The 15,080-nt window shown below is 43.5% G+C and overlaps 1 protein-coding gene across 9 annotated transcripts in view; it reads left to right on the top strand.

The window, feature by feature from the left end:
* The window catches only part of RAD51B (RAD51 paralog B), a 627,945-nt gene that overhangs the window by 72,027 nt on the left and 540,838 nt on the right, over positions 1–15,080 (top strand). For 3 of the 9 annotated variants that reach the window (XM_075927351.1, XM_075927352.1, XM_075927353.1), the window contains exons 8-9: positions 8,734–8,911; positions 9,256–14,820. The exons of the other annotated variants lie outside the window; for them this stretch is intronic. In XM_075927351.1, coding sequence (XP_075783466.1) covers positions 8,734–8,911; positions 9,256–9,938 — 861 coding nt within the window. In that variant the 3' untranslated portion in view covers positions 9,939–14,820. Of the gene's footprint in view, positions 1–8,733; positions 8,912–9,255; positions 14,821–15,080 lie in introns of those variants that run through there. 9 annotated transcript variants of the gene reach the window in all.

The raw sequence follows: 15,080 nt of genomic DNA, 5'->3' as shown, positions 1-15,080 counted from the left end.
AAATGTTAACTCTAAACAAAATGTTATGGTTGTTCTTTCAAAAGTTTACAATTGAATATCGTCTTAATACAGCTTTTAAAATGTATTATGCAGAAGAAAATGCTGCTTTTAACTATCTTAATTTAAATAAACATGCACAAAAAGTTTCCATACCATGTCAATTTTTTTTTCCAAACTTTCCTTTATTGTGTTAGTAGTTTAACACAGTACTGTGCTGTACAGTATTTGGGCCTTTTTTTTTGTTAGCTGCCTAATGTATTTCTGGTTCTAAATGAGGACCAATCATTTCTTAATTCTGCAGTTCCACTGTATCTAATCTAAATCTCCCTTGCTGGAGTTTAAGCCTCATTACTTCTTGCTCAGTTGATATTGAGGATGACTGATCACCGACCTCTTTTTAACAGTCCTTAACATATTTGAAGATCATTATCAGATCCCTCCCTAAATGTTTTTTTCTCAAGATTAAAATATACAAAGTTTATTTAAATCCATCCTCATAGGTCAAATTTTCTAAACCTTTTATAATTTTTATTGCTATCCTCTGGACTCTGTCCAGTTTGTCCAGATATTTTCCAAAGCTTAGTACTCAAAACTGGACACAGTACTCCAACTGAGAACTCATCACTACCAACTAGTGTGGGACAATTATTTCATTTGACTTATTTTCGAGACATCTGTTAATATGCCCCAAAATATTACCCTTTTTTGCAACTGCATCACATTGGCTTAAACTCAAGTTGTGATGCTTTTCACCTGTACTGTAGCCTGTTGTTCCCTATTTTGTAGTTGTGCATTTGTTTGCTTTTTACATATAGTACATTTCACTTCTCTTGACTGAATTTCATTTTAGACCAGTTTAACAATTTGTGAAGGTAGTTCTGAATTCTATTTCTGTCCTCCAAAGTGTTTGCAACTAGGGACATGAATGATTAACCAGTTAACCAGTAAGCATCACCCTTACTGGGTGATGCTTAGTGGTTATAGTTAATCAGTGGCTCAACTGAGCTGGGGCAGTCTCTCCATCCCGCCTGTGTAGCAGCCCCTGCTCACAGTGGGCCCAGTCTAGCCAGAGTGGGGGCATGTCAGCCCTGCCAGAGCAGCTCCTACCTGCGCCTGGCCTGGCCTGGCTAGAGTAACCCACTGTGCCACAGGCAGGGGTGCTCCAGCCCTGGTGGAGCACTGCAAGCTAGCCTACCCGGGTGGCCTCATTTAAGTGGCTAACTGGTTAAATGTAATATTTAATTGCTTAACTGATTAAATGGGACATCCCTACTTGCAACCCCTCCCAGCTTGATGTGATCTGCATCATATGCATCAATTTATACAATATACTGTCCACTCCATTATCAACACAATTAAAAAAATATTGAATAGTATCAGATCCAGAACAGATTCCTGAAAGTCCTGGCTAAATATGTCTTCCCACTTTGACATTGAACCATTGATAATAACTTATAGTAAATACAGCTTAAATACAGTTTGTCACCAGTTGTGCATCCACCTCACAGCAACTTCAGCACATTTCTCTACTTTGCTTATGAGAATGTCATGGCTAAAATTAAGATAAATGTTTACAGTTTTCTCCTAATCCAGTAGGCCAGTAATCCTGTCAAAGAAAGACATTTGGGGTGTATCTACATAGCAGCGTTATTTTGGAATAACGGCCGTTATTCCGAAATAACAGAGTGAATGTCTACACAGCAATTCTGTTATTTCGAAATAAATTCAAAATTATAAATGGCTTATTTCAGCATCTGTGAACCTCATTCCAAGAGGAATAATGCCTATTCTGAAATATGTATTACAGAATAGCAGTATTGTGGATGCTCCACTGCTGTTATTTCGAAAAAGCTCCTCCCCAGGGCCATTCAGAGTAATGGCTAGAGTAACCCTCCTGGGGATCTAAATGGAGATATCATGTCCACATTAGGGAAGCCTGCCTTGGACTAATTTTGTGGGTTCCCTGTAGTGTGGGCATGCTATTTCGAAATAAACTATTTCGGAAAAAAAAAATGGAATAGCTTATTTTGAAATAAGTGTGTAGTGTAGATGTATCCTTAATTGATTTGGAAGTGATTTGTTCTCAACAAATCCGTTTTGGCGGTTACTTATTACTCTATTGTCCCCTAGATATTTATAAATTAAATGTTTCATAATTTCTTCCAGTATCTTTCCAAACATTGAAGGTAGGCTGACTATAGCACTCTTTTCCCATAGTTACTCTTTTTGCCTTTTGTCAGTTCTCTGGTACTTAATACATCTCTGAGATGTTGAAGAACATTTCTTATGGTCCCAAGATTGCTTGAACTAATTATTTAAATATCCTAGGATGAATTTTGTCAGGTTCTGCCTAGTTGAATATTTATCTAAATATTCTTTATTCTGATTTGTGTTCTTCCCCCTTTATTGCTATTAATTGTGATAAACATCTGGTAACAATTAACCTTTTTAATGAGGACTGAAGCAAAATAGGCATCTATTATTAGCTCTCCTTCACCACTAAGTAATGAACATTTTCCTTCCTGATATACTCGCTTGTCTGGTTTTGAAATGCAGATATGGAAAGCAAGTATAATTAGATTTTATTTATGCTGTCGCTTTACTGAAAAGAAAATCCTTTGTATTGTCACATTTTGAGCTCTAGAGACTTAGTCTGACTTTTCTTCTTTTGAATGGGAGTTGATGGATATATGGAAACAGAGGGTGTATGTATTTACTTGTCAAAGAATTGAAATTCACAACAATTACAGAGATTCAAATAGATTTGGCTAAGGATTAAAAACTGAAGTAACACAAGTTTATATGCTTCTTTGGGAAGACACCATTTTCCTGGTAGGAGCCTGGGTGTGGGTGTCGGAGGTTGTTTCTTTGTGTTGTCTGAAATTATTTATTTAGTTATGATTTCAACATACCCACAGAGCTAAACACCAAAAATGTTTCATAACACAGTTAACCAGAATAAATGGTGTAGAAGTTCTTTATTCATTTGCAAACCTTGAACCTGAAAGGAAGCAGCACTGTTTTTCCTGAATGTTTAAGTGATACCTAGTGTGTTTGACTTTTGGGTGTTGCAAGTTCCAGTAATTAAAGGAGTGGTACAAGTTTCAGAGAGAATAAAAATGAGTGAGCTACACTATGCTGTATTTAGATTTTGGAACACTTCCTATGGGCCTGAGCCAAAGCCATTAAAATCAATTGTTGGGTGCTCATCACGTTTGAAAATCAGGCCACTTATTTGGGTGGCTAAATAGGGATTTAGAAATTGAAATGTAAGCACCCATTTTTAAACATCTTAGCCTCAGAGTTTTAAAAAAAAGCCCAAATGGAAGAGGTTTCCCACACAAATTATCAATTTTTTAGGACTACAAGGGAGATGAAGGTTCAGAGAATGGGGAGAATGAAAATGTATGAAATCAAAACAAATGTGGTTTTAAAATCTAAAACAAAGATAAGATATTCAGAATTAAAATTGAAATATTGCATGGAATATTGAACGGAGAACTCAGTAACACATGGTGTATGTACACTGCAATGCTAAGCCACAATGGAATGAGGGGAGGCTAGATGTAACTTTTCAGCACTTCTGGGTATAATTCAGATCTTTAATTTGCTTTGCTCTTATTTTCCTGCTTGAAGAGTTTTGTTGTATTTCAGTACTCTATATTATACTTGTAAATGTGAATCAGCTGTTTTAGTTTACTTGTTTACTTAATTTGATCAATCAAAAAGAGATTGCTCCTCCTTAGTTAAAACAACATTACCTGGTTCCTGAACCTCAGGCTATAATAATGGCACTTTACATTGAAATTCTTGTTTGATCATAATCATTTCAGATTTTTTATTTTCTGTAATAAGCACATTTTCAGTTGACATTGATATATTTCACAAAAGCCACAGAAAGGGAGCTATTTCTTTACCTCATAAATCTAACTTGGGTCATCTCCACATCAGTTCTGAGATTTCAAAGATAACAAATGTTGACCTTTTCAGCACCTTAGATTCTTAACATACACTATCAACACTTGAAAGGCCCTAAATTTTATCTTTGTAAAGCCTATGTAATTATGTACCTGTATCTTTCAAAACAAATGCTTCTTTACACTTTTTTCTTAAAAGAAATAAAAGGCCTGTAAACTGGGGCATCAATATCATCCTGCACAGTTTGTTATGATAGAGATTTGGACATTGATTCTCCCAATCTCTGTTCAGTTTGAACAGTGGAATACCATAATCCTGTTATGTTTTAATCTCATATTTTAGAATAAAAAAAATGTAGGTCTGAAAAAGAGCCTTGAGAGCTTATTAAGTCCAGCCCCCTGTTCTGGGGCAGGACCACATTAACCTAGCTCATCCCTAAAAGGTATTTGTCCAAACTGTTCTTTAAGACTTCCAGAGCTGGGGATTCTGTACTCCCTCCCCTGCCTCCAAACCTATTCCAGATCTTAAAATGCTTAAAGTTAGAAAAAAATTCATCATAATTAAACTAAATCTCCTTTGCTGCACAGTAAGCGCATTACTACTTTTTCTACCTTCCATGGACATGATCCTCTTTATAACAGCCCTTAAAATATATTATTCTTGTTACCAGGTTCCCCCTCAATCTTCTTTTCTCATGATTGGACATGTCCAGTTTTTTTAACTCTTCCTCATAGGTAAGGTTTTCTAAATTTATTTTCATCTTTATTGCTGTCCTCTGGACTTTCTTCAATTTGTTCATATCTTTCCTAAAGTGTAGAACTCAGAATTGGACACAGTACTCCAGATGAGGCCTAATTAGCACTCAATGGAGTGGGATAGTTGCCTCCTATGTCTTCCATACAACATTCTTGTTAATACATCAAAGAATATTGGTCTTTTTTTTACATCACTTTGTTGACTTGTATTCAATTTGTGATCCACTGTAACTTCCTGATTCTTTTCAGCAATATTACTCTCTATCCTGTTGTTCCCCATTTTGTAGTTGTGCATTTGATTTTTTCCTTTCAAAGTGAAGTATTTTGCACTTACCTTTCATCGACGTTTTTTTTTTTCAGACCAATTCTCCAATTTGTCAAGATTGTTTTGAATTTGTATGAGCTGTACCTACACAGCAACACTGTGCAAAACAGCTGGTGGTTCCATGCACTCCTGGCAGGGTGGGGGTAGGGAGTAATAGAATTTGTGCACTCCCATGCCCCCAGACCCTGACTGGCCTGGGGCTGGGGAGAACGCATGAAGTCTCCTTCTGCCACCAGGGAGGTGTGGCATCTAGAGAGAACTGTCAGCTACTTTGAACAGCTGGGGGTTAATTCTAGGTGCCATGCACCCCTTGCAGGGTGCGAGTAGGGGGCAAAGACTTCACACGCTCCCCTCCCCCCTCGTCCTGATGGTCTGGGGTCAGGGGGAAGTGCATGGAATCTTCTCCCATCGCAGGGGCATGCGGCGCCCAGAGGGAACCGCCAGCTGTTCAAAACAGCTGGTGGCTCTCTCTAGGTGCTGGGGGATGGGGACAAAGACTTCATACGCTCCCCCACCCCCAGGCCAATCAGGGTCTGTGGGTGGGGGAGCACTGGAAGTCTTCTGACCCTACTCCTTGTACCTGAATCCCCACCCCTTATGGGGTGACCCCTTATGGGGTGGCCCCCTTAAAAATTACTGGTACCCCTGTTATTAAAGATGGTAATTGCTGTCTTTTTGGAGAAGAGAAAAGTTAATCAAGGTGGGCTGAAGGAGATGATGCTCCCAAAAAGGAAGCGATGGCTAGAATCACTTATTTCAATATTATTCTGCTAATTAGGCTTAATATTTGACATACTCATTTTGCCTTATGAACTGTTGGTTTTACATTTCTTGTTTTTTAAACAAGCATAATTTTAAATCTTTGAATGAATTATAGGAACTTTTTTTGTTTTAGATTAATTTAGTTATTTGGGGGGAGTTGTACTTTTTAAATAACATTAGTTGTTATAGGTAGTGGAACATTCTGTGAACTTTCACATACATTTTATAGCTGAGCTTACTATTAGGGTAAATTTGTAAGTTCATTTGTCACAACAGACCATGTTAAATATGCCTTCCTGATTTGATGACAAATAATTTATAATTGCTCATTGAGTATGGTCTTTTAGTCAGTTGTGCATTGACCTTGAAGTCATGTTATCCATACCACATTTCCCTAGTTGTCTTAGGACAGTGGTCCCCAACCATTTGAGGTTGCCGGGTGCCAGGGGGCATGGCTGTTCGCCCGCCGAGGGCGGGGCCCCCTTGCACGCCTGGGGGCGGGGCCCCCCCATAGCCGCATTCTCGGGGCCGGGGCCCTCCCATAGCTGCCCCCCCCAGCACCCCGGGGCCGGGGCCCCCCCCAAGCACGCCGCGCCGGCGCTCTCCTCCCAAGCGCCGCGCGCCCGGGGCCGGCGCACCCTGCAAGCGCCGCGTGCCCGGGGCCGGCGCTGGCGCTCTCCCCCCCACTAAGCACTGCATGCCTGGGGCCGGCGCTCTCCAAGTGCCGCACTCCCGGGGCCCGCGCACCCTGAAAGCACCGCGGGGCTGGGGCTGGCGCTCCCCCCCCCCACACAAGCGCCTGCGCTCCTCCCATGCGCCGCGTGGCCATAGCGCGGGCGGCCAATCTGCGGCTCCTCCGGGGCCAGCGCTCACTGTGCGCCATGCGCCCGGGGCTGGTTCCGGCACCGCGCATGCGCCACGTGCCCAGGGCCAGGCCAGCCCTGAGCACTTGGCGGGTGCACACAAATGCCCCCGAGGGGGCCATGGCGCCTGCGGGCACCGTGTTGGGGACCACTGTCTTAGGAGACTACAACGAGGGACTATGTCAAAAGCTTTACTAAAATCAAGGTGTCAGGTCTGCTGCTTTCCCCCTCTACCTCTATTAGACCATTAACCCTGACAAAGAAGGACATTTGGAGTCAGAAGAAGGTGGTTCATGAGTTTGATAGATAAGATAACAATTCATGAACCATCAGTGGTGCCATAGTGGTGAATAGCATACTCCATAACGGTTCTGTACAAACATAAACTAAGATGTTAATGCTGCCCAAAGAGCTTATCATCTAAAAATAGTTAAACTTAATAGCTCTTAGAATATTGAAAAAATCAATAAAAGAATCTCCACCTTGGGAACATATTTGGAGATAGACTTCAAGGAGTGACAATGTATTTCATAAAAGAGAACCCTGGTAACTGGGTAAATGGGTAGAAGGGAACTTCTGCTTGGCAGAATCTGGCTAATTGAGTTAGAGCGTAGCTTTCCAAATTTTTTTACTAGTGCCCCCCATGCTTTTCTTTAGGATCAACTTTAGAAGTGGAGAAATTTCCAAAAACTCATTCTTGTACTTGGCTTTTTGTTCTAGTTTGCATTGAAGGCTTTTCTTAATTACTTGCTCTTTTTCTCTCCACATTGCTCAACATCATGAATTAAAGATTTATAGCCTTCATCTGCCGCAAGAGCCAAGCACGAGGTCACCCTGACTGAATTAGTTTTCTCAATTGCTATTGTTAAATTTAGTTTTTGCAGGTTTGTTTTTGTTCAAAATATTGTCTTTAGTCACAAGGTTTTCAGCATCAACTGTTGTTATTGTCTTCATACAAAGAAAAAAGTAGTTGAAATCTGCCACCAGTATTTTATTGGGACTGTTACTGAGTGAAAACTGTGGTCTTCCACTCTCCATTAGCTGAAGTCTTTCTCTCCAAGTATCTTTTTATTGAAGTCTGGAATCATAATCCTTCCTGAAATTTGTCACTTTTGTCATAAATTAATTAGTCTTTCATAAGCTTGGGGTGTTTGCTGCACCTAGAGTTGAACCTATACTAACACCTTGGATATATTTAAAAATAAATAGTCTTGCTGCATCTTAGAGACTAACAAAAATGTAGTTGGTGGTATGAGCTTTCCTGGGCACAAACCACTTCTTCAGATAATCTCAGATGAAGAAGTGAGTTGTGCCTATGAAAGCTCATGATACAATGTACATTTTTTGTTGGTCTCTAAGGCTGTGTCCAGACTCAAGGGTTTTTTCGAAAAAAGTAACCTTTTTTCCAAAAAACTTCACCTGTGTCTAGACTACAGCCGCGTTCTTTCAAAATTAAATCGAAAGAATGTGGCTTTTCTTTCGACGGTGGAAAACCTCATTTCACGAGGAAGAACGCCTTTTTTGATGGAGATCGTCCACCAGTGAGCGTGGACGTGGGGAGGCCTTTTTTTCGAAAGTAATGGCCTCCAGGAAGAAGCCCTGGTGGACAATCTGGGGCATGCCTTGCATGTCTCTGGTTCCTCTCTGCAGCCATTTTTTAAAGGGACAGGCATCCTCACAGCCACTTGTGGCAGCAAAGCAGCCAGAGCACATGGCTATTTAAATGCAGCATGTCCTTCCTGGCCCTTCTAGAGAGCCTTCTGGGGACCCAACCAGGGGCTCCAAATGCCGGGCACCGGCATGGTCTGGACCAGAGCTCAAGACCCTTCTTGAGCTCTGGTCAGAGGAGGAGGCCTTACAAGCCCTACAAACCAGGCGGCGAAATGCGGACATTTTTGCCCACATGGCAGAGGCCCTGGCCAAGAGAGGACACTACCCCCGCACCCAGGACCAGGTGCACTCCAAAGTTAAGGAGCTGCGCCAAGGTTATGTGAAGGCCAGGGAGGAGAGCTCCCGTTCTGGGGCAGCCCCCCACTCCTGCCCCTATTATTCTGAGCTGGACCAGATCCTGAGTGGTGGTGAAGCATGCACAGCACTGCGTTTCGTCCAGTCAGGCTTGGGGGACCCTGTGGTGGACGTGCCAGAGCAGGAGCCAGAGCAGTCTGGAGACAGGGACATGGTGCCGGAGGAGGAGGACAGTGAGGAGACGGGAACCCTCACTCTGGAGCCAGTCACGCAGACCCCAGAGGCCTCCCAGGTGTTATCTGATGCCGGAGATGAAGCAGCAGGTGAGTGCAGAGAGGTTGTGTAACACACGGTGGGGGGGCCGGGAGGTGGGTGCAAAGTGGGTGATGCACAAGGGAAACCTGTTATGCTCAGGCTGATGCCCAGGTCACACATGGTGTTACCTTCAGAATGTCTGATTCCCCTGTCTGAAGGAGAGGGCATGCCCTTTTGGACAGCTGTTGCACACATGTCTGATTGTGATAGAAATGTAGCTGTGTTAGTCTGATCTGAGGAAGTGGGTCTGGCCCACGAAAGCTCATCCCCTAATAAACCATCTTGTTAGTATTTTAAGTGCTACATAGTCCAGTTTTTATGACTGATTGTGTTGTCCTCTTTTCCTCCACAGCCGGACCAGCCGTGCAAGAAGGCCGCAGCACCCCAGCCTCACCTCCATCTTGGGGACATGGGAGCCGCAGACACAGGCGTGTCTATGCAGACATCCTGAGGCAGCATGTGGCGGCCGTGCAGGACCTCAACACCATCCTGCGAGAGAGGGTGGAGGCAGAGGCTTGGTGGCATGATTGGCTGATGGAGGAGCTTGTCCAGCAGCGCACGTCGCTGTGTGCCAGTCTCAGGGAGGTCTGTGGCTTGCCTGCTCCTGTGCTTGGTCCTGCTCTTCCAGCACCTCATGACCATGCCCCACCAAACCCCCCCTCCCACAGCACCATCCCTTCCCCCCCTTGTACCTCCCTCTCCCCCAGCCCCCCCAGTTCCCCAGCTCCTCTCTCCCCCTGGCCCTCCTCTCCCCCAGGCCTCCCAGTCCCAAGAGCACCTCCCCTCTGTTGTCCAGCCAACGGACAGTCGCCCCACCCGATCCCGTGGCCATGGTGGACCCCAAACAAGAGGCCCAAGCAGGGGACTGCGAGCAGGCAAGCACCGTACAACCTGATCCCCTTCCCCCCTCCAGGTTTCAAGTCCCCTTCCCCCCTCCAGGTTTCAAGTCCCCTTTCCCCCTCCAGGTTTCAAGCACTCCCATCACCCCAGTTAAATAACAAGGATTGTGTTAAAGAAAATGTTTATTGTACATAGTTTGTCATGAAAGTATATTTTATACATCAAAAATCAACAAAAGCTTTTTTGTTTGCAACTTTATACAATTTTTCAGTGACTGATATTTATAACAATAAAACAGAACTTATTCTTTTGAGACAAACCCTGGTGTTTATTATTTCTACCAGCAGGGTCAGGAGATGGGTTGAGGAGGGAAGCTTTTATTGGGCCAGGGCCCAGTCCCCAGGCAGAAGCCCCTCAGTAGAGTCAGTGGCCTCCAATTGAGAATCGCTCTCATAGGGCCTCCCGTATGCAAACAGCCTGGCGGATGGCAGCTGTCCGGGGCTGGGCAAAGTGCCTCTCCTGACCATCAGCACCTGTAACCCACCCTGGTAGGAAGGCCTCCCCTTTCCTCTCCACCAGGTTATGGAGAACGCAACACGCAGCCACCACCTCAGGGATGTTGCGCTCCCCCATGTCTAGCCGTGTGAGCAAGCACCGGAATCTCCCTTTTAAACGTCCGAATGCACATTCCACCTGGTTGCAAGTCCGGTTAAGGTGAGCATTAAACTGCTCCTTGCTCGCATCCAGGTGGCCGGTGTAGGGCTTCATCAGCCACGGCATCAGGGGGTAGGCGGCATCAGCCACTATGCACACCGGCACGTGCACATCCCCAACCGCAAAGTTGTGAGGCGGGAAAAACGTTCCTGCCTGAAGCCTCCGGTAGAGGTACAAGTTCCTGAAGATGTGGGCATCATGTGCCCACCCTGACCACCCAACACAAATGTCAGAAAACTGGCCACGATGGTCGACCAGGGCCTGGAGGACCATAGAGAAGTAGCCCTTTCTGTTAATGAATTGGGCTGCTCGATGGGGTGGTGCACGGATTGGAATGTGTGTCCCATCGAGTGCTCCTCCACAATTTGGGAAGCCAAGGGCAGCAAAGCTGGCCATGACACTGTCCAGATCTGCTAGACAGACGAGCCTGTTGAGCAGTTCAGAATTGATGGCCCTCACCACCTGCAGAAAGAGACAGACAACAACATTTTAGAAGGGGTGCCTTATCTCTTAGGAGGAGAATCCACCACCCACCTTCCCTCTCAAACACCCCGAGAATCCCCTCCTCAGACCCCCCCCCCAAGCAGTTCAGGGTGAGTGGTTCAGGGTGAGTGGAGGAGCTCCCTTCCACTCACTCCATTTTGCCCTTCCTGACAGTCTCCCTTCCCCCTGTGACTCCCCAGACATTGACTTATCTCCATCAGGATGTATCCAACAGTAGACCTGCCCACTCCAAATTGGTGTCCCACGAAGCGGTAGCTGTCGGGGGTGGCCAGCTTCCAGAGGGCAATAGCGACCCTCTTTTCCAGGGGGATAGCGGGCCGCAGGTGGGTTTCTTGCCGTTGCAGAGCCGGGGTGAGCCAGGTACACAGCTCCTGGAAAGTGGTCTTTCGCATCCAGAAGTTGCGTAGCCACTCTTGGTCATCCCAGAGCTCCATAACGAGCCGGTCCCACCAGTCCAAGCTGGTGTCAAGCCTCCAAAAACGCCTGTCCACAAAGAAGTTTGGAGGCAAGGGCAGTGGGGCTGCATGACGGACGATCCCTTCGTATCTCTGGTCTGGGCCAGATGGGGAAGTAGCCTCATGATTGTGTCATGCAGATGCAGCAACACTTGCAGTATGATGGCGTGGGGCCATCGCCTGCCCAGGGGCAGCTTTGGCTCCATGCCAAAAAAAGGGGTCTAAATCAGAAAAACCTCCAAACAAAAAACCTGCTGGGGTGTCCCAGGAAGCTGGGGACTCCAAACAAGAACTGCAATACCTTGCTTACCTCCTAGAGGGACAGCAAAGGCAGCTGCAGGAGCAGAGCAACGGGTGTTCAGGGGCATCCCTTTAACCACTCATCTCTGCAAAGGGCAGGCAGCAGCACCCGGAAGGAAATGCTGCCCCCATACCATGGCAGAAGCGGTTCCAGGTGGCTTTTCCTTTTGAAAGAGCGTCTAGCAGTCAGGACGCTCTTTTTCAAAAAAGCGGATTGATTTTCCAATCTGCGTATTGTAGTCTAGACGCTCTTTTTCGAATAGGCTTGCAGTCTAGACGTAGCCTAAGGGTGTGTCTGGACTACAGGGTTTTGTCTACAAAAGTGGGCTTTTGTCAACAAAGCTATACCTGCGTTTACACTACCGCCGCGTTCTGTCGACAGTAAGTCGACAGAACGCGTCAGATTTGTCGACGGCGGTAAACCTCATTCTACAAGGAATAACACCTTTTTTCAATAGAACTCTTTTGAAAAAAGGCACTATTGCATGCAAACTGTGCTTTTTCAAAAGAGAGCATCTAGACACTCTCTTGAAAAAGCGGCTTGCTTTGTCGACTGTACTGGTTGTAATCTAGACACTCTTTTTCGACAGAGGCTTTGTCCACAGTATCTGTCGACAAAGCCTTTGTTGAAAAAAGCCTATAGTCTAGACGTACCCTAAAGGTGTATCTACACTGAACTGTTATTTTGAGATAACTAAGATTATTTTGAAATAATAATGCAAGAGTCTACACAGCCATTCTATTATTTCAAAATAATGGACGGTTTATTCTGAAATCTGTGTACCTCATTCTACGAGTAATAACGCCTATTCCGAAATAGCTATTTTGACATAAGACATGTGTAGCTGCTCCACTGCTGCTATTTCAAAATATCCCCTCACCAGGGCCATTCTAAGTTATTCCTCTCTAGTGCCACCTGGAGCTCTAAATCGAGATAGCATGTCTGCAGTAGGGAAGCATGCCTTGGACTAATTTTGAGGTTTCCCTGCAGTGTAGACGTGCTATTTCGAAATAAGCTATTTTGGAATAACTATTCCGGAATAGCTTATTTAAAAATAAGCGTGCAGTATAGATGTACCCTAAGGTTCTACTAGACGATTTGTTATTTTTTTCAGTTTTTTTCAGTTACAGACTAACACGGCTACCCCCTCTGAAACCTTGCATATAAATACCTGCAGGCTTACAGTGTTCAAAATCCAGATCTGAATTTTTATATATAATGGCTGTAGTTTTTCTTTTAAAATAAATAATTAAAAACCCATATCACCAAACAAGATTTACTGGAAAGAAAAGTATGGCCCCTTCCATCCTGGTGTACACAGTCCTGCAATTTGCAACTTTCTCCACTTAGGGCTTGTCTACAGGAGAACAGTTTACTAGATATAGTAGTATAATCATACTAGTATAGTTATTGCACTGGAACTCCTCCTTCATTGATATTCTTATTCAGGAATAAATACCTTTTTCTGGCATCACTTAAACCAGTCTCAAAGCGATATTAAACTGGAAAAAGACTTTCTCATTCTGAAATAAATGTCTGCTTGGGGAGGTATACTGGTATAACTATGCATATTTAAATTCACTCCCGGCCTTATGGTGACATAACTGTTTTGTGTGAAGAATGCCCAAAATGAGTGTTCTTAGAAACGAGTAAGTTTATCTCTTTAAATTAGATAACTAATTGAAAACAATAGAGAGACATGCTTTACTTTCAGTATGACACCTAGGTGATATGATGTTGGGATTCTAAGGAACTAATGAGTGTCAAAACCTTTGTTTCAAATCATCTTATTTTGAATTTTGAGGGACATAGGCTATTACAATATACTTTTACAGTTTTAATCAGTTTAAGGCTGGGAATATGTGTTTTTTCTAAAAACTGGGTGTTATTTATTTAGAATGTAATTTTTAATTATAAATTTTAAAGCATTTTATAATAATCTCTTAAATTAATGTATGCCAAAATTATAGGATACCCTGTTGACCCCTCCAGTCTCTCATAAACTGTAATCTAGCTAATTTGTGAAACTGTATCTACTGAATTCAGTGTAGTCAATGTTTGGAGTGAGACATGTCTTACAGTATTGTCTGAATACATTTTCCTTGCTCAGTATCTAAAACCCTCATGAATGTAAATAGAAAGTTTCACTGGAGCTTTAGGGTTGTATATATCGCTAAAATAGTAAAGAATATCTAGCCAGTTCTCAATTAGTTATATATTCTGCCCCTTATTAATCTACAAATGGACAGACTGCTGTTATAGTCCCACTTCTAATAGCAAAATCTCTCATGTTGCTTGTGATGTGGTTGGCAAATCGCACAATACACCAAGGCAGGAATGAATTAATGGAGTGCAATGGAGCAAGGAGTTTTAAATTGGGTGACAAAACACCTGTGAATCATGAAATACGGACCCATCAGCTATGGTTGATAATCAGGAGCTGGTAGTGCATTAAACTTAAGAATGTATATCACAATTTACTGGCAGAAAACAAAGGTGAACAAATGGCAGAAATTATTTGTATGCATTGTTACAATCAAGAAGCAATCACAGCATGACACAAAGGGGGTCCAGCACAAATTGTCTGTTTTCCTATTTTCAGTAAAAGTAATCATTTGACAAGACTATCACAAATTGCCTAATACTGCAAAATACACTGAGTATATAAGTGGAGGACAAAACTCTGGTGATAATACAAGGTTTTGTTGGATCTAAAAAAGCTAAGCCATACAAGATTCATTTTGTTAGACTGGAGATAAATGAGCAAAATGTTAATTTTGGACTAGATGCTCAAGATATGTATGGCATTCCCATAGTTGGCATATTGGGCCTTTTGTTGTTGTGACACTTGCCTAGTGGTAAATATTGAAATGAGACAAATGCCTGCTTGATCTAGCTAAAAGCTATCAGGAGTGGATTTGGAGTGTGAGAAGGTTGTTAAAAGGTATTAGTTAACTAAGTAAGATCTCCTATATTTCAGGATATTTTTCTGAATATTGTCTGTGTAAAGGCGTACATGAGGTTCTACTGATAATTACTATGAAGGCGGCGAGGAGTCCTGTGGCACCTTATAGACTAACTGAAGTGTTGGAGCATAAGCTTTCGTGGGCAAAGACCCACTTTGTCACATGCATGCCCACGAAAGCTTATGCTCCAACACTTCAGTTAGTCTATAAGGTGCCACAGGACTCCTCGCCGCTTTTGCAGATTCAGACTAACACGGCTATCCCTCTGTTACTATGAAGGGTTAGTAGATTTTGCAAATGTTCTGTTATGAAGGGAGCTGCTCATCTTTGTTATCCTCTAGCTGACAGCCAAAATATTCAGAAAGCACCTTATAATTAAGCAGTAAGGGCAAGAAGC

Source organism: Pelodiscus sinensis, chromosome 4 (genome assembly GCF_049634645.1).
Source record: "Pelodiscus sinensis isolate JC-2024 chromosome 4, ASM4963464v1, whole genome shotgun sequence".
In the NCBI taxonomy this organism is placed as follows: Eukaryota; Metazoa; Chordata; order Testudines; family Trionychidae; genus Pelodiscus; species Pelodiscus sinensis.
This window is presented reverse-complemented; position numbering and strand designations above follow the sequence as displayed.